The following is a 23,070-nucleotide window of genomic DNA, read 5'->3' as shown; positions in this document are numbered from 1 at the left end:
ATATAGATGTACTAGAACTGAACCATATCACTAACTGAAAACCAAACTGAACTCCACAGTTTTTATAAACCAAACCATTATTTTATTCAGTTTGTCACTAGAAATGCAAACTTTGGTATAATCAAATCAGTATTTCTGATTGAAAGTGAAGATTTGCAGACATTGATATGCTGCTGCTATAAGATTCAGTTTTCCTTGCAACATTCTAGCTTACAAGGAATAACATGACCCAAGTAAGGATCAGTCCCATGATCATACATGCATGCAAGGAAGCAAATCAGCTCCTCGTGGAGGAAGAGTCATCATATCATATGGTATGTGAAGAGTTCTTGCTTATTGATTGGCATTGGTTGCAGTCAGTGTGTGACCTGCAGAATTCAGTCCGTGAAGGCCTGCTTATGTTCAAGACACTCCTGGAGGAGCTGCGACAAAACATGGAGTCCGAGAAACATACCATCAATAGTTTCTGCCAGGGGATGCAGGAGGCTATAGCTAAGACTCATGCTAGTATGATCATGGAAGTGCAAAGGTGAGCCAGATATTAAGCTACAGCAATTGTTTTCAAAACTTTTTTCTCTGGAATACGAGATTCTGCATCTAGTTTCCAGAAGTTCCATATAAAAATGTTTCTCATGATAGAATTTATATTAAAATTACAGTTTCAAAATATGTTTTTCTTGTGGACAAACCCTTCAAGCTAGAGTTCAGGTCTGAGAGCTTGGAATGTGAGAATTATGGTTACATTGTGGTTGTAGTTAATTGTAACAAAAATGGAAAGTGAGCCTGAGACAGAGGTTTTCATTCATTATGCATTCTTTCCACAGTGTGCATGAAAAGAATGCAAGTAGTGCTGATAAGTCTGTCTACTAATTTCCTGCAATTGGTAATGCTAACATTATAGATGCATGAACTTGTGTAGTGGGAGTAATGCTTGGACCACTTAATGTAGGGCTCTTAAATGATGTATATAACAGATCTTTGAAAAATATATAACTTTTGCTTTGATAATACTTTGTACAATGTAAAACAACATGATTGTTGCAAGAAACAGTAATATATATTCTGACTGCCAGAAAATACATTGTATAATGGGGTTGAACATTTATATTTATTGAGACATTAAGAGCACATGATTTGCAGAGTTACAAATTTAAGTTGTTTAAGTAAGGTAATAGACATTTTATTTTGAATACTTTTTTTTAAAAATTCAGAGGTTAATATAAATCTTGATGTATGCTGAATATATTGCTTATATTTAATAGTATGTAGGGTAAAAACAAAGTCATAGCCCTTTGTTTGAAACTGCTGTTCTCTCATCAGTCATTTTCCATTAAATGAATTAACCAGTGGAGATGAAAGAAAACTACATTTAAAATGTGTTTATGTACTTCTGGTATTGGTAGTGGGATGTGTGTTAAATTCCCTTCAGTTTCTTTTGTGAATAAGGAGTTAAGTAGGTTAGAGTTTATGAATAAATTGTATCCTACATTAAAAACATAAGCATATGTTCTTAAATCATGTGATCAATTGCTATGCTTATGTGGACACTACTTATGATAACACTTGTGTATTAGGCCCATATGCAATACTGTAGTTTTCTTTTTCAATTAGGACCATCTAGAATACAAAGGTTAAAATAATGCATGTGGAAACTTGTGTATTTTGTTATACCTTTGCAATCTCATATTATATAGAATTTAAGTGATTCATTGCATTATGCTCTGCCTTTGGAACCAAAAACTTCTAATATCAGTGAGGCAAAAACTGGTAAGAGAACTGGATTATGATTGGAATTGCTTATTTTTCAGACTGTTAGAAACACAGGAGTATAAGATTCACTCAGATTTTAGAGGGGAAATTTTCATAAGCATTCTTTATATCTTATATTTGGAAATACTTTAGATTGTAAAAACACCCTGATATTTCAGGCAGAAATTTTCAGGAAAGAAAGTGTATCCTGTATTCTGGGAAGATATGGTACTTCTGATTCTGCAGTAAAGTTATAATCTGTTAAACTTAGTTTATGAATTTCTTTTAAAGTTTGATTCAAGAATACATAGAGCAGAAATATTTTAAGTTTTGGTCACTATTTGTTGAGTCCATACGAATTCTGCAGGCAAAAAAGGTTGCTAATTTCTGGCCTATAGAACAATTTTAAGACTTCTGTGATGTGCTTGTAGTGTGAATTTACTGTTAGCTGTGAGAATTCTATTATAAAGACTAGAACTAATAGTAGCTTTGTATTTTTGCAGGCAGTTTGAGACAAAGGAACGTCAATTTCGAGGACAGTTGGTCAACCTGGGTACAGTTCTGCCACTTCTTCAGCTTCATTTGCTTCTGTGCTCACTGTTCTCCTCAGCAGCTAATAAGTATCAGTTCCTGGATCTGGCTTTCCCAATGATGGATCGACTAGCAGCTGTTTCTCAGCTTAGTCAACCACCTAGGTTAGACCAAGTTACCAGACCCATTCTAAAACTCCTTAAAATGGTTTTTGCAGCAAAAGAGGTCTAAATACTTTGTATCCTGTAAATCATTTCAGTCCATCATTAACAACGTTTATGTTGCGGTCTGTCATATAATATGAAATAGCACTGAATGAAAAGGGCTGAAATGAATTCGGACATGGAAGTTACAATTCGGTTTTCAAAACATATTGTCAGTTACAAGAGTGGTGCTGCTGTGGGAAGTCAGAGGTAGTAGCAAGATTCTTGGATGGTCATGTAATAAGTTATGGAAATATATTCAATTTGTTGTCCAATTTTACTATTGTCCATAGTTTTTATACATTCTTTGCAAGATGAATGCTTAGAGAAGTGACTGTGTGTACCCATCCATGTGTTTCATCTCTGAAACTACTTGATATGTTTTGATAAAATTCAATGTGTGTGGAGGTCTGCACTGTAATTTGTTCAATGAATTTAATTTTGGCATGTATTTATAATGTTGTCCCCCCAATAACTTTCCAAGAATTAACAAGTTTTCATGAAACTTGTCTGAACATCATGGCACTATAGACCCAACTGTCTTTCTACTACCATTAATAACAATGTGGCTGTCATGTGAACTTGTGAGGTGGGAGTGATACTAACGTCACTAAACATAGGGTTCAGGAATTTTGTGTAGTTTTAGATCTCTGGAAGTTGTGTAACTTTTGCTGAGTCATTTGTTGGGGAGGGCGTGTAGTTTGTAAAACAACATTATGGTGATGTGGAATTCACATTTAGCATTTGATTTAACAGTAATTGTTATTGGAGGCAGACATGACATTGTGTAGGGTCACCTACAAATTCTATATGAAATCATTTTTGTGTGTTGATAATAACAGACATGGCTGCTGTTCAGAACTTCAAACATAATGGGAATCTGCTAATGGACATTATGTATATAAATGGATAATTATTAATTTAGTGTTCTTTCTGCTCTCATAATATAGATTGAAGAATTTGAAAGAATGCAGGCATTTTAACTTTCTTCCAGAACTTCTTGTTCTTTAGTAAACAGGTACCAAATGCAAAGAATTCTTTCTCTTTGACCTATTTAGATAATCTGTGTTTTCAGGCCTGTTCAGTCAAGTCAGATTCGCACCAACTATCGTAGTGAATTCTCTCATGCTTTAGAGCCATGGGTTGGGAAAAGTATCATCACAGCTACACAGCAGCAGCAAGCAGGTGGGGAAATGGGGCCACCAGTGCCAGGTGAGATGTTGTGGAATGTTGTAAAATCTATCATGGAGCAACACTTTTGTCCTGAAGAAAATTATGTAGGAGGTGAGATTTGAGGTTTTCATGCCACTGAGGATGACAGTGTTCTTCTGGATTTGGGACTGTATAGACTCGTAAGTAGATGCTGACATTTCTCTAATATGTTGGCGTCTGCTAATAAATCCATATGGCACCAAAACCTTTGTCATCATTATGTAGGATGTACTTGCTATATATGTATACAGTCAAACCCCATTAGAGTGCCACTGTTGTCTACCATCAGTATTGGCATTAAAGCAGGGATGGTGGTTAATGGACATGTTTTAATTTTGGGTGTACTTTTATTTATTGTGCCATATGGTGTGTGAAATACTTTGTTACATTTGAGGACCAAAGCAAATGCAAAATTGTGGAGTATATATCTGTACTTTGTAATGATACCATCTTATACAGTAGGTCTATTTATATCTACTATAATATCATGTTTTGCAAAATACCAGTTTTTGTATGAAGTATGTTCAAATACTTTTGCTTGTTTTTTAATGACTTCATCAACTTCTGTTCCTATTTTTCATAACTAACATATTCTAAAGGCAAAAGTTATGTTGTTTGGGCTATTAAAAAATAAGCCATAAAAGTTATGTTCTTTGGGCTATTAAAAAATAAGCCATGTCAATGTAACTTAAATGTACCACTCTTGTTTATTGCAGCTTGAAAAAGATTGTTAGTTGATTTTTTACTTCTCTTAAACATAGTAACAGTTTTTTCCAAGGACAGCTGCCTTCTGGGTTTTAGCAGCATGTATGTGGTGCTACAGCCCAGAAGACAGCCATCTGTGGACTCACCACCATGAAAACTTCAAATCCTGCTTATTTTTTCCACTTTTCCAAAGATTTGATTTATGTGTCACATGCCTTCTTTATTCCCATGCACATAACTGGTCTACCAGAATTCATGGAATTTTACCTGTTACTGTATGCAGCTTAATATTGATAATGTTTCTGTTTTCAAATCAGTAGCTCTTTCAATAGCAGGTTAATTTACTGTAACTGCCTGGATCTAGAGTTGTGCCATTTATAATGCTGAACACAAGTAACAACCTGTCTCCCTCCCCAAGATGCTATAACTGATTTCTTACTTGAATATGTTTTATTTCTTAACATAGAATTTTGTATAAGTTATTTTTATTGTTGAATATTCCATGGAGTTGTGTGTATAGCTAGTTGAGGGGGGGTGGGGTGTTGTACTGGACTTTTTTATAATTCCTAGTGAAACATTTTTATTGCCACATATGTTGGTTGTTGGCATCTCCTGTGGATGGCACTTTATCAGGAGATTCCCTTTGCAATATTATAGGGAGTTTTTGTCTGAGTCTTCCTTGGGCACACTGCAAGGGTAGTGGTGTACACAGAAGTGCTGTATTGGGGTTTGTCTGTGTTGCATGTTTTATGTTGAAAAGTGCTTGAATATAAATGTTTATATGATTTGTTGTTATTCTGTAAGCCACATTTTTAAAGTGTTTTTGGAGATAATGAAGGATTTTGGTATTGGTGGATGATGACCCATAATATGGTGGTCTAGTCTTTATTTGGAGTCTGAAGTCATAACTTGCCTAATTTTAAATCCATGATTTTCATCTATTGAATTTGCACTCTCAGGAAACAAGCCCAATGATTTTCATAAACCTCTATATATTAAATTAGCTCTGCTATCTCGTGCTCCTCGCATACTCCATGCTCTTGTCACTTAACGTTTATACTTGGAATTATGGGTAGAAAAATTCATACCTAATTTATGGAAATCTGTTCAGTCCTTTCCAAGTTATACATATTCTTTATGTCATCATCAGGGAGAAGAGTTCATTATGACTGATGACATAATCACATGCAATAACATAATCATGGGTACAGATGATCACGAGGAATGATTTCATCACAGCATCACTCTCCTACATCACAAAAAAAACTATAAGTAAAAACTATGAATTTGAAGTAACCTTCAGTGGCATAATGAAAATCCATTCAGCCATTGTCATTGATGTATATGGGCACATGGACAGGCAGATATATAGTGAACCTAATATACACTGTGAAGGGATTCTGGGAATGCACATAAGAGAGAAGTAAATTGTTTTGTCTGGTTATTCATCTTTTAAATAACTTCAGCAATATTTTAAATATGCTTCTTCCACTATAGTATATGGTATAACACAAGCCAAACATCATATTGAGAGCATCATGCTGGATGGATATATCAGCAAAATGGGTGATTTACAGGTTACTAAATTCTTATGCCTATTTGGTTTGTTAAATGTGCATTGTTAATGTTTATATGCCCAAATGTAACTGTATCTATGTGTAGAGCAACATCAGTATTAAGCCCTTTTGACATGACATCCCATTGTTTTGTCTTGTCAGACCGAATACCTCCAATTATGCAAATATATTGATATGCCCTTCTGGTATGTTTCCCTTAATATGGTGTGTATAGTGCCATAAACTTTCAAATTATGATTTTTTATATAATACAGATAAAGATGAAGTTCACATACAGAATTTACACCATAGTCACATAGTCAGTTGTCACTAAGTATGTGTGTTTTAATAGAGAAATTACAGTCTTTGAATCATTTTTGTAAGACAACATACACTTATGTATCAGGATTTTACAGGATGTGATGTGACTATGGAGTCTAGATCAAACGTGGGGTAGTAAACATATCTGAATGAGAAATTATTATGCACTTTTCTATATTACAAATGTTTATAAGCATCAAGAAAGATGTAGCACTTTTAACCCTTACTGGGTGACATAAATACTGAATTACTGCCATGATCATAAGATTATTTTTATAAAACATACATTAATATTGTTGAAAGTAAAATAAATATGATGCTAGATATTTCAGGGTTGATGGGAGACTACATCATAAAACATATTTCTCTCTTACTTAGTGACACCTAGGGGCAGTATAATAATCTTTATATAATAACTTGCCGCATCCTGTTTTGTGAATTAATCTAAGAACAACACTGCAGCATGGATATTTTGAAAAACCACCCTCTAAGGAGTGCCACTTTGTTGTTGAAATTCATGGTGAAAAGCACACTGTCTATGAATGTTCTTCTTTTTAGTAAAACATGGTGTGTTATTCTGAAATGCCTCATATAAATTTGCATTTACATTTCATTTCATTGAACAGGAGCTCAGTAGTCAAGGGTAAGGTTCTGAATTGCTGTACCACTGGCAGTATAATACAGTATAAGTTCAGCTGGCCCAGCAAATGATTAGTCATCTTATGGTAAACATTATTCTGCAGGACCTGGTTTGTATGAACCCTCACAACAGCAACATACTGGCCCACAGCCATCTGCCACACATTTCCATCCGCCTCCCTCCAGACGACAGCACTCAGCACTAAGAGCAAAAGCACTTGAAGGAGAGGGGCCATTCTCAAACCACTGCCGTAGTTTTGATACTCAAATTAAGGTATAAATTGTCTGCAGAAAGTATGTAAGAAAATATGTGCAATATTTGTATACTTTCTTCAGCCCATGGCAGAAAGAAATCTAATTTCCACTCTGGTGTCTGTGACTCATGTTTCCTGTTGTGGATGATGAAACCATGTTGTGGGCTGGTTTATCAGTGTTTCAGGTAAATCAGTAGCCTATATTTCCAGGGAAGAGTGGCTGAACTTAATCATCATGTTTGCAGTTATGAAGTTTTTGGGCAGTGGAATTTTATAGCCCTCAAAAGAGGTTCTAGGTTCAAGATGTTTTCTCATTGGTAGATGCATCATTTTGGATCCACTTATCAGAATGTTGAACTATGCACTTTCCAACTGCATAGTGCCAACATTTTAAGATTTGGTCACTTTGCCCTAAAGATGAAAAATTTAAATTCCTTCAAAACATGTCTGGTGACATGTTACAAAAATAGCTACTAGTTGAAATCTTCACTATAATCCTTCAGAACCCTAAAATGCACTGTGCCAAAAGCAAGTACTTTTAATACATTTTATTTATTCAGGAACTGAGTCAGCAGCTCTGTGGGGTAAAAGAACGTCTTGGAGAACTTCATCGTGATGTAACACTGCTGCGGAGAGCACATACTCCTCCATTATCTGCACGTTATGAGCACGTGACAAGAGAATGTGCTGTTCTGGAGGAACAGTTGGAACGACATCAGGTGGAACTGGAGAGACTCAAGAATGTTTTTGATACTCTCTGGGAAGAACAGTTATGTAGAATACATGTAGAGCAAGAGATCTTCCAGTCACAGGTAATAATGGGTCATGTTCACTGCATAAAAATGTAGGATACTATGGTGAAATGTCATACATTTGGTTTTTTATGAAAGTGGTTTTGACCTTTCTTCAAGGTCCAGTGATAGAGGCCATGCTTTTATGTAAGAAAATTCCATATGGCAGTGATGATTTATTGTGTATTGATCATTGTGGTGCATTACAAACAGACATGTAGAATACTGAAAGACATTTTTAAAATCAAGAAATCCTGTTATATACTGTGTAATCACTATGAATTTGTTATCACTGCATTCATACTGATTTACAAACACTTAATCATGTTAAGTAGGTTGTGAGGTTTTCATGGCAGTGGGTACAAAGATGGCTGCCTTCTGGGTTGTAGTGCCATGCAGTGTGGTAGACATTTGCCAATGTTTCAGAGGTCCTTGCTGCCTCCATTATCAGGCCGCCGTGATGATGGAGGCAACAAAAACCTCTGAAATGTTGGTAGACTTCTACCAGACTAAATGACACTACAACCCACAAGATAACCATCACTGTACCATATTGATTTTGATGTGTTTGTTTTCATTTCCCTTCTAGATGAATGATATCCTAACATTGCGTGCTGAAGTAAAACATCTAAGCCTTATAGCACATCAATTGGAACCATATGTAAAATCATTGGCTGCAGCTGAAAGAAATCAAACTCCTACTGATTCAGTACAACAGCAGCAGCATCAACATGAAACAACTTCATCACATCAACAGCTTCAGAGCCTGCTTGAACATATCAGTATGCTACAGCTTGATGCAGCCTCCTCGTAAGTTTCTGTCATGTTTTGTTCTGAATATGTTAGCCTAATAGAAAATGTTTTCTATATGGACAGTGTTTTAAAAGAAACAAAAATGACAAGATCATGACAAAGCTACCTATTTAAAGTGGGTTTTTTGTATGAAAGTACTATGATCACATCTGCTTCACAGTTATGAAAAGATATAAATTTCATTTATTTAACTTCAAAACAGTTTACCATCATGCAATTTTTAATATGTGTACAGAAGACTGAATTTATATTAAAGGAACAGCCACTTAATACAAGGTGCTAAGGTTTACTCTAAAATTTCCATTAGTTCCCATATCACAGGGCTGCATTACAGCTAAGTCTGCATCATATGTAGGTATGTTCAGTTTGTTAGTACAAAACTCATAACCGCATGTTGTGATCAAAGAGTGTTCTGCATGATATGAAGTCCCACCTATCAGATATTATTTTTATGGGTATTAAAGTTGTCCATAGAAGTTCTAACTTTTGTGAAAATTAAGTGCAATATTGTAGTATCATTTTATTTCAAATTCTGACTTACTTGAAAGTTGTTTTAACATATAATAAAAATTAACATGTTTACTGCCAAATGTGTCAATTATATTTTTATTATTTCATGTCACCAATGGCAAATATATCCATTAACATTTTAGTGCTTATGTACACATATCTCCTACAGATGTCACGCAAATGCAGTCAAACTTTCACAAATGATGAAGGAAGCTTTGATGTGTTAATTTATGCATTCACAATTTATATTCTCTTGCAAAACAGATTCCTGTTCCCATGTAAACATGTGGTTTCCTCAGTGTACAAAGATGACTTGCAAAGTGTGTAAAAGCAAAATGTTTATGTGGAAGTTAATTGCTATGCAGAATATCACACTCTACAGCATTAATAAAGGAAACCTGAAAATTCCATATAATTATTCTACTTCACTTAGTTTCTAAGATACTTAGGTTTTTCAACCTATGTTAAGACACATTCCTAAACTGTAAAATGGTTGGCAGAGGTTATTTAAATCCCGACTGGGATGTACGAGGTGCGATCGGAAAGTTTCAAGACTGTGTCAATAGAGGGCGAACCGGATGTAATACGAGCTTCTGCCGCTAGGGGGTGCGGCCTACATTCATAGCGAATCAGTGTGCCAGCCGGCATCATCGAATTAGCATTTGTTTCTTAGTTACGGGCGTTTTGGTAGTGCATTACACCGACCCTCCTGCGATTTCGGAATGGCGGATTTTCATGAACAAAGAGTGTGCATCAAATTTTGCCAAAGACTCGCCAAAACGGCTACGGAAACCTATGAAATGCTAAAGCAAGCATTTGGAGAGTCCGCAATGGGTCGTGCACAAACTTTTGTGTGGCATTCACGTTTTAAAAATGGCCGAACCTCTGTCGATGATGACGAGCTTTCTGGACGATCATCTTCGAGCACAACGCCCGAAAATGTTACAAAGATTCGGCAGGCCATTAACGAAGATTGACGTCGTACCATCAACGACTTGTGCGACATTGTTGGGATAGGCTATGGGACCTGTCAGCTGATTCTAAAGGAAGAACTCCACATGCGACGCATCATGGCAACGCGCCAGCGCACACTGCCCTCAAAGTTCGGCAGTGTTTGGCCTCAAACACCATGGCCGTCATCCAGAACCCTCCTTATTCGCCGGATTTAGCTCCGTGTGACTTCTTCCTCTTCCCAAAGATGAAAATTCAGCTAAAGGGAAGGAGATTTGAGACGATAGAAGATATTCAGGCAGAATCGCAGATGTTGCTTGACAGGCTGACAAAGAAAGATTTCCAGGGATGCTTCCAGGCTTGGCAGCAGCGTAGGATTGTTGTGTTCACTCCCAGGGGAACTACTTCGAGGGTGATGGATGAATTTAATACCTGAGATAAGTGTACGGGTTTTTATAGGCGCAGTCTGGAAACTTTCCGATCTCACCTCGTATGATATTGGACGTGTTAATAGACAAATGTGAATGATGTTTACTTTTAATTGAAACCAGTTACAGGTTGGATTCATTAGGAGCACAGAAGGGTGAATGCCGCATGCATCCTGGTCAAGTAATTACCTCTCCTACCGCTGAAAATATTATGTATATGAAAGGTTAGTAATGTTTAATTGAAAAGGAAAATTTAATGGAAGACCTTAATGCTTTTGTTCATAAATTTTACAGACCATTTAATCTTCTACTTGTTAGCATTTTTGTTTGGGAAGTGAGGATTTGAGCACTTCTTCATATGTCTGTTGGGTTAATGTTGCCAAAAGGTTTATCTTTGTTGTTGGGAATGGAATGTGGGGAGAAAAATCCAGGCTTTTTATTCTCAGAATGGAATATGCTCTACTCAGCTAAACATAAATCACCTGAAATGAAATCAGTGTCAATATTTACTTACACTTTTTTGGCTATTTAATTCAGTTGGTTTCTGAATTGATGTGTGTGTGATCTGTGATGATAAAGTGCATTTCTTTTTTCTTTTCTTTTTTAAGAAATCCTGACATTTCAAAATATACAGAATACTATTTTAAGATGATCCTTCACAGTGGATGGAAAGGAGGTACCAGTAAGGGAGGTGTCTCGAGTGCGAAGTTCATCTGGCCGGGAACAGCAGCAAGTAACTGCAGCTACATTGGATGTTAGTGGTAGTGGTGCCGGCATCTATGCCAGCCGACAGCAGCAAGCTTCTGCATTAAGCCAGAGTTTGCAGAATGTTGAAACAGGAAGAGACGGGAAACGAGGTGTTCTAAGTCAGCTAATCGAGAAGGTCAGTGAGAGTAACATGTACAGATATATGGAACCGTATGCTCCTGCATTTTGATCTATCAGCACCAGCTTGTTTGGCAAATCATTATATGATATCTCACATTGCAATAAAGTTAAAGGGATGGATCAGATTCAGTCAGATTGATAAGTAGTTAAGAGATTATTAAATTTGTATTTTTTCTTCATTTAGTGACATGCTCTTAATTTTCATTCTGTAAACATAGCTCATATGGCTAGATGTATGTTTCTTGCCACAGAGGCACTGATTCAATCGCATGACAGTGCAATGTAGGGCTTGTGATGGATGAAGTGAGACTGACAGTTGTTTTGCTTCGAGTTATCTTGTCATCAATGCTCCATGCTCATACATCACCCTTAAGTCTTATCAGCTATTAGATTATAATGAAATTTGGTACTTCGCCCCTGACCTGGCATTTGGCTGCAGTTTGAGTAAAGCATTGAACAGAACTGTAATACATAACAGTAATGAAAACAGTTGAATTTAGCATAGGAGTCAGAAATTTATTCTGGACAAAACCTCATTCTAGTTCTGTCAGTATTTCACGTGTTTAATGACTATTGCAAATTTAATTTTATTATGGTATGATGGGTAGTAAGTTAGGTAGTTGGTAGCAAAATATGTGTGGTAGGAAACATTTTTGACCTGTTTCAGTTACTGTGCTGACAATTTTCCATCTTGGGAGATTGATGATGATTGAAAAATACTAAGTTACAATAATTCATGTTAGAAGGAAATTTGTGAACTTTCTGACATGTAAAGTGGTTTTCACTACACTTTGGTTTCAGCCGTTAAAGATATACAGGGTTATTTATAATTCCCTGACACATTAAAAAAATCCAATGTTGTGGCAAATGCTGATTGAGGTAGATGTGGGCTGACGAGGCGGTGGTAGTGTGGCGGAGCCATATCTTGCTGATAAATGAAGTTATCGCTGTGTTCATGAAGCTGCAGCATTAGCCATTCCTGCATCATCTCAAGATAGGACGTGCCAGTGACAATTGCCTCGGCAAAGAAGAATGGACTTACGGGGGCTGTGTTGAAACAACTCCCTCACACGATCCACTGTCTCCTCCGAAGGGCCTGATCGTTTTGCGCCAGAATTTTTCATACCACTCCTTTATACTGTTCCTCACCGGCAGGTCTTTTCCGAACTTGGTTCGAAAACTTTGCTGCACCATAACGATTGACTCTGTCCGAACATACTCAAGCACGCAAAATGCTTCTCTGTTGCTAGCATCACCATTTTCACTCAACTAAACCCCATACGATATGGTGATATACTAACCTCTTCCCTGGCGGCCACCAACAAAACTAAGCGCCTGTGGCACGTACAGACAAATTTGAAGAGTTTATCTTTCTATCGGCATGTCACATGTTACCATCCTTTGCACCATTCAAGTCTGGCATTTTTTTATAATGTGTCAGGGAATTATGAATAATACTGTATTATGCATAGCATTGAAAAGGTTATAGCTTAGGCTTAAAATATTTTTTTCTATAGTATCTCTGGAGGTTATGCAGTATTATTTTGGTAATCATCCATTGGTTTCATAATCTTCTTGCTAGTATAACATAGTTTCTTTTGAATAACAGGTTCGTACAAAAGAGGATCGCAAGAAATCTCCAGTCCAGGAAGAAGCAAGGGTATTGGTTGGAAGAGAACGAAGTAAGTCAGATGGACGGAGCAGTGGTGGTTCTGGTGCAGTTGAAGGTGGTCGAACCAAGTTAGCATTGGGGCATCACGTAGATGAAACCAAGCCTCAAGCAGCAGTTGGAGGAGGAAAGAGTGCTACTTTCAGAACAAGTAAGTTTCATAGTTGTTTTTACAATTAAAAATTGCATTGATAAATGATGAAATAATGTTAGATGGTATTCACTAGTCATCCGGTTCAGGATAGGGACTGGTGGCTGGCTGTTGTGGAAACTGTAATGAACCTTTGGGTTCCAAAAAGGTAGGGAATTTCTTGACTAGGTGAGTGACTCATCTTCTGAAGGAGGATTCCTTCCATATAGTTAGTGAGAGTTGGGGTGATATGCATGACACATAATGTGTTTAATGCATTTCAACTATGTAAACATTACAAAACTTGAAATACATTTTTTTATTTTCAGTTATATATTATGTCTTATATTTCTCACTTGGAAAATTTAAGGTGAATCATTGTTTTGAAGTTAAGAATAAGGTACATCTGTTTCGAAAATTGTTTTCCTCTAGGTCTAGTTAAAAAAAACAATAATATTTAAGTTAGTCCAAGTTTTGATTAACAGGCAAGTTCAGTCTTTGTATGAAAGGAACAAATAAATGATAGTTAATCTGCCTTTAATATTTGTCATGATTGCAGTTAGTATCACTCACTTTATTTGTTTATTAGATGACAACATTATTGCTGCCCACAATCTCATGTAATTCTATAACTTGATGATCCCATTTGTGTAGTTCAGAATTCAGGATGCTGTATTCTGTGACTGGGGATATATCTTGTAGGCAAAGGCGATGCATCTGCTCAGCGTTACAGCTCTGCTGCTTCTTCAAGAGATAGTTCTTCATCGAAAGTAGCATCTCTTTATCATACCATCAGTGGAAAGGTTCTGGGATCTCGAGAGTCTTCTGATCGGGCTGACACTGTTCCTGGCCTTGAGATGTCAGCACAAGGCCCCAGTACTAGCCACCACCACTTGCCTCCTCCACCACCACCAACTACATCTCGCAGACCACAGTCTCATCATGAAGATATTCAGTCAGAGGTTGCAGGATGCCTAGATGTGAGAGAAAGGCTTGAATCTCAATTAAAGGAAAAGCTTCATGAAATTGTTGGACGTCGGTTAATTCAGCCAAGTTCTGTAGGAGAAAAGGGTATTGACAGTCAAGGGGCAGAGGAAAGTGAGTATCAGCGCATATCTGAAGCTACAACATCCCCTGTAGGAGGACAAGATGGGGGAGGTGTTACAAAACAAGCAGTAAGGGCAATGATTCACCGGGAACCAAGCACAGCTGCTAGTACACCTACATCACCACATAGGCATCGTGGTGAACAACAGGGTAAGATGGTGAGGTTATACCCAGCTTCAGATACTGAGGACAGTGTTATTTATATGACAGAAAATCAAAAAGGGACAGCAGATAAAGCAAGAAAACAGAATTCATGTGAGAGTTTGACTCTTAGTACGGTTTCTGTAAATAGTCGACGGTCATCTGTTGATTTAGGAGATAGAAAAACTCTTGTTGTTGTGATTGGTACTAGTAGTAAAGGTGCAAAAGCAAGGTTAATGCAGAAGCAGCGGTCATGGGAGACCTTTCCACCAAAAAAAAGGGGTGTAGGAGTAGATGAACGGGGTGAAGGGTTTGGAAAATTCTGCAGAGATCCAGATGCATTTCGTGGTGGTTTTGAGCTTCGACCAGTTCAGTCTGGAAGTCAGGGAGCTCTGGGTTCATTGAGGGGAGAAGTGGGGAGTTTAAAGAAGGCGGACAGTTTTGAAGGACATGAGGAGGCAGTACGGACACTTGTTGCTGCAGTTCAAGAAACAAGAACTCAACACTTGCAGCAGCAGAGGAAGCAAAGTCAACCAAAACAAGGTGGAGGAGGAAACTAAGAGGATGCATATGTGAGAATTAAGAGGACAGCTGTGGCTTCCCATCAACCTCTTACAGACCACCAGGATAATTGGAGACACTCCAGAAGCTAGTAGAAGGCTTAAAAAGCATTTAGAAAGGGCATACCTTGCAGTATACAACTTGTTTAGTCATTTTTATGACATATTAAAGATCCATCACAACCTATAAGCAATTCCCAATTCAGATCATATTGTTACAAAGACTTTAAGAGTGACAGTCAAAATTATGAAGTGTTGTTACAATAAAAAAACTCATAAAGGGGAGATAATTTTTAAAGGGTATAGCTGCTGCATGCATCTATTAATGTATAGTCTGGCCTCAGATTATGTGGCAGGTACTGAATTGCACCATATTGAGGCCCTTGATATAAATAAAATGTGGGACAACATGTTAATGTAATTGTGCAAGGGATGCTAATAACTATTTTGCTTTGAGGGATAGCCTGTTATAGCTAGTTATGAACAATTTAAAATAATTATTAGAAAAGCTGATCAGTACATTATGTTTTTGCAAAAGCAAAAATAATTGCACAGAACAGTTAAGTGATGATAGAGGCCTATCACTGCATTACTCATATGCTGTTGACTTATTAAGACCAGTTTAAAATGTTTGTTGACTTTGGAAGTATTTCCATTGTTATGTATTGCCCTGGTTGGAATTTGTTATTTATTACTTAATACAAGTTCATGCTCCTGCCAGTGGAAGCTTGCAAATGAACTCGTTTGGATCTAGAGTCTGAGTGAGCTATCATGAATGTGTATTCTGAGAATTTTAATTTTGCTTGGGCTAAAATAGATCACATTAAATGTTATGTTCTTTAGATTATTTTCATCTTTTTATTTATTTTCCACAGTTACATTTTCTTGATTTTACTGATTGTTGAGTTGTTGGGCTGGTTATTGTACCATTCAGGAAGGAGTAGTTCTTTTATTATCAAGCATTAACAGAAACTGTTATACATATTCATTTGGATGAAAAAGTACATTTTATTTCTCATTTATTTTGTTCTTCATATTTTATCTTCCTTTTATTTTAAAGCCTAGTTTGTTATGTAGGCTGTATTGATATTTATTTCATGAACTGTGTGCCAAGATTATCTCAAACTCATCACCTCACATTATTCATAATAGTTGAAACACAGTATATAACATTTAAATTTCATAATAAGGCCAGACACCAAAGTTAACTCAAGTAATGTATTCTAATTCATTGGATATTACAGTTTTATTTTAAGGAATGGAAGAAAACTAAATGTAACCTAGAAACAGAAAACAAGGTGCTTTTTTGAATTGTATTTAATAGAAATAATTTAGCTAGCATAGCATAGACAGTATTAATAGCTAAACCTGCAGTCACTGATTTTTTAAAATGATTTTGGGAAATCATTTGCTTTACAACGTGCTTGACTTGTATATACTTTCATTCAAGGACTTTACTTTAGCTGGAAAAGCTGTCACAGTTCCCGCAAGCTACATTCATATTTGGAAGGAACAGTACGTAACTTGTGATTTGAGATTCTCATGGCGGTGAGTAAAAAGATGGCTGTGTTCTGGGTTATTGTGCTATGTAGTCTGTTAGAAGTTTACCATTATTTCAGAGGTATCTGCTACCTCTGTTATCAGGGCATTGAGTGCTGTTGATGAAGGCAGCAGGGACCTTTGAAATTTCAGTAAACGTCTATGAGATCACATGTCACAACAACCTGAAGACACGTGTCTTCAGTTTGTGTCTTGTTGGTTGCTTCTTATGGAAAATATTAACTCCAGTTGGCTGTTACACTTACTATATAATTGCAAATCAAATTACATGATACATATGAAAGAAGTCATTGTTGCATGTTGTAATTTAGTAGATCCCTAACCTGTTTTAGCAGCAGTGTGAAAATGTGATTGGATTCCAGGAATAACTGTAAAAGATTGTGCATCGTATCATAGTAGTTTGAAATCTGTTATGGATGTTGTTATGAATGTTTAAATTCTCGGGCCCCAAAACAAGAATAGCTGACTTGAAAGTCTTGTTGTGGAACCATTATAAGTTGTCATTTTCACTTACAAAGAAAATAATGTAGCTGAGGCTTGATTTTTAAAGTCCTCAAGAGGAAATTGATGCTGTGAAGCAAAATGGAACTGCTTCCTAGTGCTCTTGGTTTGCTATGCTGTTTCCAGACTGATAGGCATAAGCCAAAAGCAATCTTTCATATTGGATCAGGGTCTTGTATTTGATACTCAGAAAGTGATAATATATTTTCCTTGTGGGTCCATAATATTTAAGAGGGGTTGAATTCTAACAGTTGGTAACTAGTTTAAATCAGGGTGACATCAAACCTTTGTTCCAGTTTTGGCTGTGATCACTTAATGCATTTAAGGATATTTATTGATATGGAGTTATTTCCAAAGTTTTCCTTATGGCACCATGCACAGTCTGTTAATGAACTGGGTTCATATTATGGTGAACGTTTAGTATATAGAATATATGTAGATGTGATTAATAATTGTTTCCTAACCATGAAACAATTTTGAAAGAAAATATTTAAAAGAAAAGTCACTGCCAAAGAACGATGTTAAAAAAAATCATTGTTTTATTGATAGCAAGCAGGAACATGAGAATATGTATACAGAGCTGTGTAGAATTTAGATAGGTATCTGTCAGTTTCAGAAGAAGGAGAAGAAGAAACAACCTTACTTTGTGTTCTGTAGAGACATTGGTCATGCTTTTGTGTTAAAGAAGTTTATTCACATTTTCACTAGAAACATGCTATACTTCTGTTCAGCAGCTAGAAGGTGGAGATGATCATCTGGAGAATTATATAAAATTGTATGAAGTTTAATGGTCATGACTCAACTTTCCATCCTTTTACTATTGATTCTCCTCCTACTTGTTTCTGCTTTTGTTATAATCTAAAAATATGCATTATCCTTGACATTTTGGTGTTAACATAATTCAATTCAATTTCTTTATTACAGTGTTTGCCAACAGCAAAGAGCCTATGACAGGCAAACACTAAAACAAAAATACAACAAAAAATACAAATTACGTACAAAAACAAATAACTACCAAACACTAGTATAAATGTAAAACACTAAATAGTACTAAAACAATACAAAAAATAAAATAAAAGCAATAATCAAATTGAAACAAATAACCAAGCTAGATCCAATCTAGGTCACTATCTAGATCATTTCTATTAATGAGAAAGTGCCCTCAAAAGAAACAATGTTCATGCCAAATACGTCCAAAAATTTACGTACATCATTTGCTGCAATGACACACCTGGCTGAAGGGCTATGTCTAAGCGCACTGCACACACAAAACATAGAAAATTCTCTTATTTGCCTTGACTGCACACGAATACCAACAGTGTTCATAATGGAATTGCAATTTATTTTACCCTTAAATACATTAATAAGAAATAAACCACCAAGATGCCGTCGTCTGGAATGAAGTGTTCTGAAATTTAAAGTAGTTAAAATCAATTCATATTTACGTGTAATATTAAACTGAAAAAACTGGTAATAATTCAATAATAAAATAATTTTTCATTAAATAGTGATGTTTGATATTATGTGGTCTTATGTAATTATGAGACCAACATTAAATAGTGTTTGAATGACGTTAATCCTCCTTATACTAAAAGCAGATGGGGATGTTAAGTTAAATTTATCTTGAAAATTATGATGAATCAAAATTTAATTCATGTATCAGTCTTGCAAAAAGCATAAATTGAATATAATTTAATATAAAAATGTTGTATATAGTACTGAAAATAATGTGTTCTGGGGATAACCCCACCACCATAAATTTCTCATCACTTTCTGGCTGAAACATTTTGAGCCTTTTTGTGCATTATTTTTATTTAAAATTACTGGGTGTAAAGTAATTTGTTTTGTGTAATTTATTTTTTTGTTTATTTTTTACTTTTTAATTTATTTATGTTGTAATATTTTGTGTGTAATTTTGCATAAGAAATGAGTAGAAATATATATTACTGGAGCAGAGAAAGTTAACTTTTAAATAATTAATATTTTCTCAAATCTTCTGTGACTGGAATTTGCAAGGTGGTGTTCATAAATGAATCTCCAGATCCCATCGTACTGTTTCTAGTCATACTAGTCTTTTACATAGTATGAAGATCATCTCTACCTTTAACAGCAGCAGAATTTATATTAACATTGGAGTGTGTCCATTGTTAGAACATTTTATGCTGCTATTGTTAATTGGTACTTTACATCACATTATCTTATCCTGACCACCTTCTACTTGTCAGTCATATTTCTTGGAATGAAAAACAGTGAAAGGTATTTGAGATAAGAATATATTGGCATAATTCAAAATGTCTTAGATTTCAGTATCACTTGAATGGTTTAACTTTTTAGTGTGATTACAATTTATTGTATAATTAATAATAATATTACTCACATATTTTACATGCAAACCTTTATTACTGGTGGAAGAATTGTTGAAATCAATTGGAAGGAAAAAAGTGGTCTCCCATTAATTTTTTTAAGGTGGAATGTAACATGTGGCTGAATAGTACTACTGCTTCTGTGCATGTAATAATATGCACAGATGCAGTGGTGAAAATGAATTTTCCAAACATTCACCAACCAATTATGAACACAATTACAGTTATGTTTAACTTACGAGGTGGGATAGCTCAATCCATAAAGTAACTGGCTACATGCCTTAAATGTTCACTTTCCAGGTTTGTGCATCGAAATGTTGAAGGCACAATTGCATACTACATTATTTTTATTGTTTAGGCTTATTTAAATAAAACTTATGTTACTGTAGAAAGTTAGTAGCATGATTTTCTTACAGGTAGTTTCAAAATTAAATTGTCTTCATACTCTGATGTCCAAAATACTGGGACTGTTATCATACACCACCACACAACTTGCAGAATTGTAATTTTTTGTATCTAAGGTAACTGTGGCAGATTTAGGATGGCATATTGTTACTTTTATATTTGAAATCAGGGGTCAGCAATTTTTGTTGTAGACCTCATTGGCTATTCATATCTGTGTTGAGGGATGCAGGAAAAACGGTTGATACTGTTGTGGGCAGTAAGTGAAACTGTATTTCTTAAACTTAAAGAGCATAATTGTTACTTGAAAATGTATAGATAATTACTGTATTTCTCCATACAACTGCATATAATGTAAAGACATTTGTTAGCTTTCAGACAATTTTGATTTCAAGTCACTGTTAATTTTATAAAACTTCAATTATTAATGCCACAATAATATTCATGTTATTTTGTGAAATGTTACATGGTTTTAACAACAGAACAATGTACCCTTGATGACTGTCTTCTGGGTTGTAGCACTGTGTAGTCTGATAGAAGTTTATGAACCTTTCAGATGTTCTTGCTGCCTCAATCATCAGGGCAGTGAGTCAGCAGAAAATTGTTTTCACTCTGGCTAATTCCCAAATCATGTGTAGGGCTGCATTTAAAGGTTGTGAGGGTCAAATGCAGCCCATGGGTTACAGGTTGCTTAACTCTGTTTTAAATTAACCAGCAATACATGTTTCCTTCATATCTTCTTAGGGATCCTAATCAGCACAAGGCAAACAACTGTTTTCTTTCAAGAATTGTCTCTATTGTTAATATTAACATCAAAATTATATGTAGCACAGGCATTACAAATATTATTCCTATTTTGAAAGTGAGTCATTTTCAGAAAGTGAGCAGAAATTTGTGTGTTTAGTCAGAAAAGAAAGCATGCATTGGCCAGATGTTTCTTTCCACTTAAATGTGTGGAGGTACTTTTTTTTAAAATTAAAACTACAGTAATTATAATAATAATAATTGCTCAAAATACTGATGTAAATAAAAATAGCCTAGAGAAATATGCCCAGATGCTTAATATTATTACATACAAATTTAAATAGTGTTAATTTCTTTCTGTAGAAATAGCAAAATTATCATGTAGTCATATGTAACACTTTTCAAATCATATTAATATTAACAATTTGGCCCAAAGCCAAAAATAAAATAAAATATTACAAAAAACTTCTTGTCCAATATTGTATGCATTCTTACATTATAACAAGTACTTCAATTTTGGCTAACAGTTTCAAAATTGAGTGAGGTGATGTTAAGATATAAAGAAAATCAAAAGTAGGTCACTGATAAATTACGAGTATTCTTGGCAACATACTTACTTTAACATGAACAGAATAAAAGCATTGATGTGTGTTCATTGTCAAAAACTTTTGGTCCTATAGGGATTGAAAGAGGAGACTTTGAAATCAACTTCTATAATGGTGTACAATAGATTCTGGCTAATTGGGCCATTTGTTAATTGGGGCAGCTGTTTATTTGGGACAAATCTTAAAGAACAAACCTTTTTAACTCTTTTCGTGAAACTTTGTATAATTGGGGCAGGCATTTAATTGGGTCAAAGTGTTCTAGTCCTGATGTGTTGCAATTGACCAGAATCCAATGTATTTTTATTTTAGTATTGTCAAACTGATCTCAGTACAAGGTTTTACTCATTACCAACTTTTTATGTACAGTCAAGTTCACATAAAACTGTTTTCTTTATTAAATGTGGGTATTTGATAATAGTAGTTTTCAATTTACGGTCCTCCTGTCATCTGTTAAATATTATTACCTATTAATTACTCATTCAAGCTGCACCACTGATTTCACAGTTTATTACATTATGAACAGTCGCCATAGAAATTTTTGGCCAGACACATGCAAAATTTGATCCAGGCTCAAATGATGTCAGCTACTTTCTGTATGTCTGCTGCATAACATGCTAAAATGTGCACAGGAATCAATTTATTGGGAGATAGTGCAACAAGTTTTATCATTTTCAGATCAGTTTTTTATATGTACTGCAGCATAAGAAATTTTCTTTTTAATCAAGTCTTGAATTTTGTGATGTGTATTGTATGTCATCTTAACAGAAGGTGGTTAAACATGAAGTGGGAAAAAAAGTTCTAAACTGATTTTGAAATATAATGAAAAGTGTGACAATATATTTTGGAATGTTTTAACATTTCATACTTTTAGGCTGATTCATTTATTTACCCAGAACTGTTTTAAGAGTTTTTGGTTATGCTGACAGTATGCTTCCTGAATGATGTTTTATCTACTGTTATTACATAATGGATAGAATATTTTGTTCTTTAGATACCTAAATGAGGTTCTGAAGGGACATTAAATGTAGATTCTGGTTTGTTTAGTTTATTAGGCACAAGTTATTTTGCTAAAACATAATGTAAACCAAAAATAATGAGAGTTCTTTCTTTTTTGAAAAACCTGTCCTGTAACTTCAAGGAAAAACAGTTTTACAAAAATCAAGGTGCAGCTTGAATGTGATGGTTTGCAGCATTTGTATATATCACCAGCAATATAATTGTTATTCTCTAGTTTCTTTTTAACCAGTTGATTGTATTTTATGTCTTTGAAGCAATGATTGTGGTGTATATGGTTATCAGCGCATAAGCATGGTAACTTGGAAGTTCTTAAGTGTACGAAACTATCCATTTATGAAGTATTTTACTATAAAAACCTACAATATGTTGTCGGGCACCAGTCAGATAAGTAAAACATTTTTCCTTTATGTACTGGTATTAAAAGTGTGTTTTGAGCTGTGCCCTGGAAGGTAGTAGTAATTCACACATTTCTTATATATGTCTAACGAAACGTTTCCTTTCTACATTGTTTCACCACAATGTTATTTTCATTCAGGTCAACCTAAATGTGCCATGGTACTTGATTTTATATTGCTTTAAGAGGTGATTTGTGTAACATAACATTTTTAAAGAAAGGTTGAAAAGGGGCTGTATATTGTGTACTTTATACTACAGAATTTATAAAGGAACTTGCCCAAAATCTGTAAGTATAAAATAGATTATATTATTGTTTTATCAGTA

At 35.2% G+C, this 23,070-nt stretch overlaps 1 protein-coding gene across 3 annotated transcripts in view; it reads left to right on the top strand.

Annotated features, from left to right (window-relative positions):
• The window catches only part of LOC110837440 (RING finger protein 207), a 38,977-nt gene extending 15,907 nt beyond the window's left edge, over window positions 1-23,070 (top strand). The window contains exons 5-14 of one of the 3 annotated variants that reach the window (XM_087351143.1): window positions 357-529; window positions 2,253-2,444; window positions 3,559-3,695; window positions 7,021-7,190; window positions 7,731-7,982; window positions 8,551-8,771; window positions 10,787-10,887; window positions 11,326-11,546; window positions 13,161-13,371; window positions 16,609-23,070. In XM_087351143.1, the coding sequence (XP_087207269.1) occupies window positions 357-529; window positions 2,253-2,444; window positions 3,559-3,695; window positions 7,021-7,190; window positions 7,731-7,982; window positions 8,551-8,771; window positions 10,787-10,887; window positions 11,326-11,546; window positions 13,161-13,371; window positions 16,609-16,688 (1,758 nt within the window). In that variant the 3' untranslated portion in view covers window positions 16,689-23,070. Of the gene's footprint in view, window positions 1-356; window positions 530-2,252; window positions 2,445-3,558; window positions 3,696-7,020; window positions 7,191-7,730; window positions 7,983-8,550; window positions 8,772-10,786; window positions 10,888-11,325; window positions 11,547-13,160; window positions 13,372-14,004 lie in introns of all 3 variants that reach the window. The other 2 variants (XM_087351142.1, XM_087351144.1) reach the window with 2 other exon arrangements.

This window comes from Zootermopsis nevadensis, unplaced genomic scaffold (genome assembly GCF_977971745.1).
Source record: "Zootermopsis nevadensis isolate Lab colony 2312 unplaced genomic scaffold, Znev_1.0 Znev_ptg000018l, whole genome shotgun sequence".
Taxonomy (NCBI): domain Eukaryota; kingdom Metazoa; phylum Arthropoda; class Insecta; order Blattodea; family Termopsidae; genus Zootermopsis; species Zootermopsis nevadensis.
This window is presented reverse-complemented; position numbering and strand designations above follow the sequence as displayed.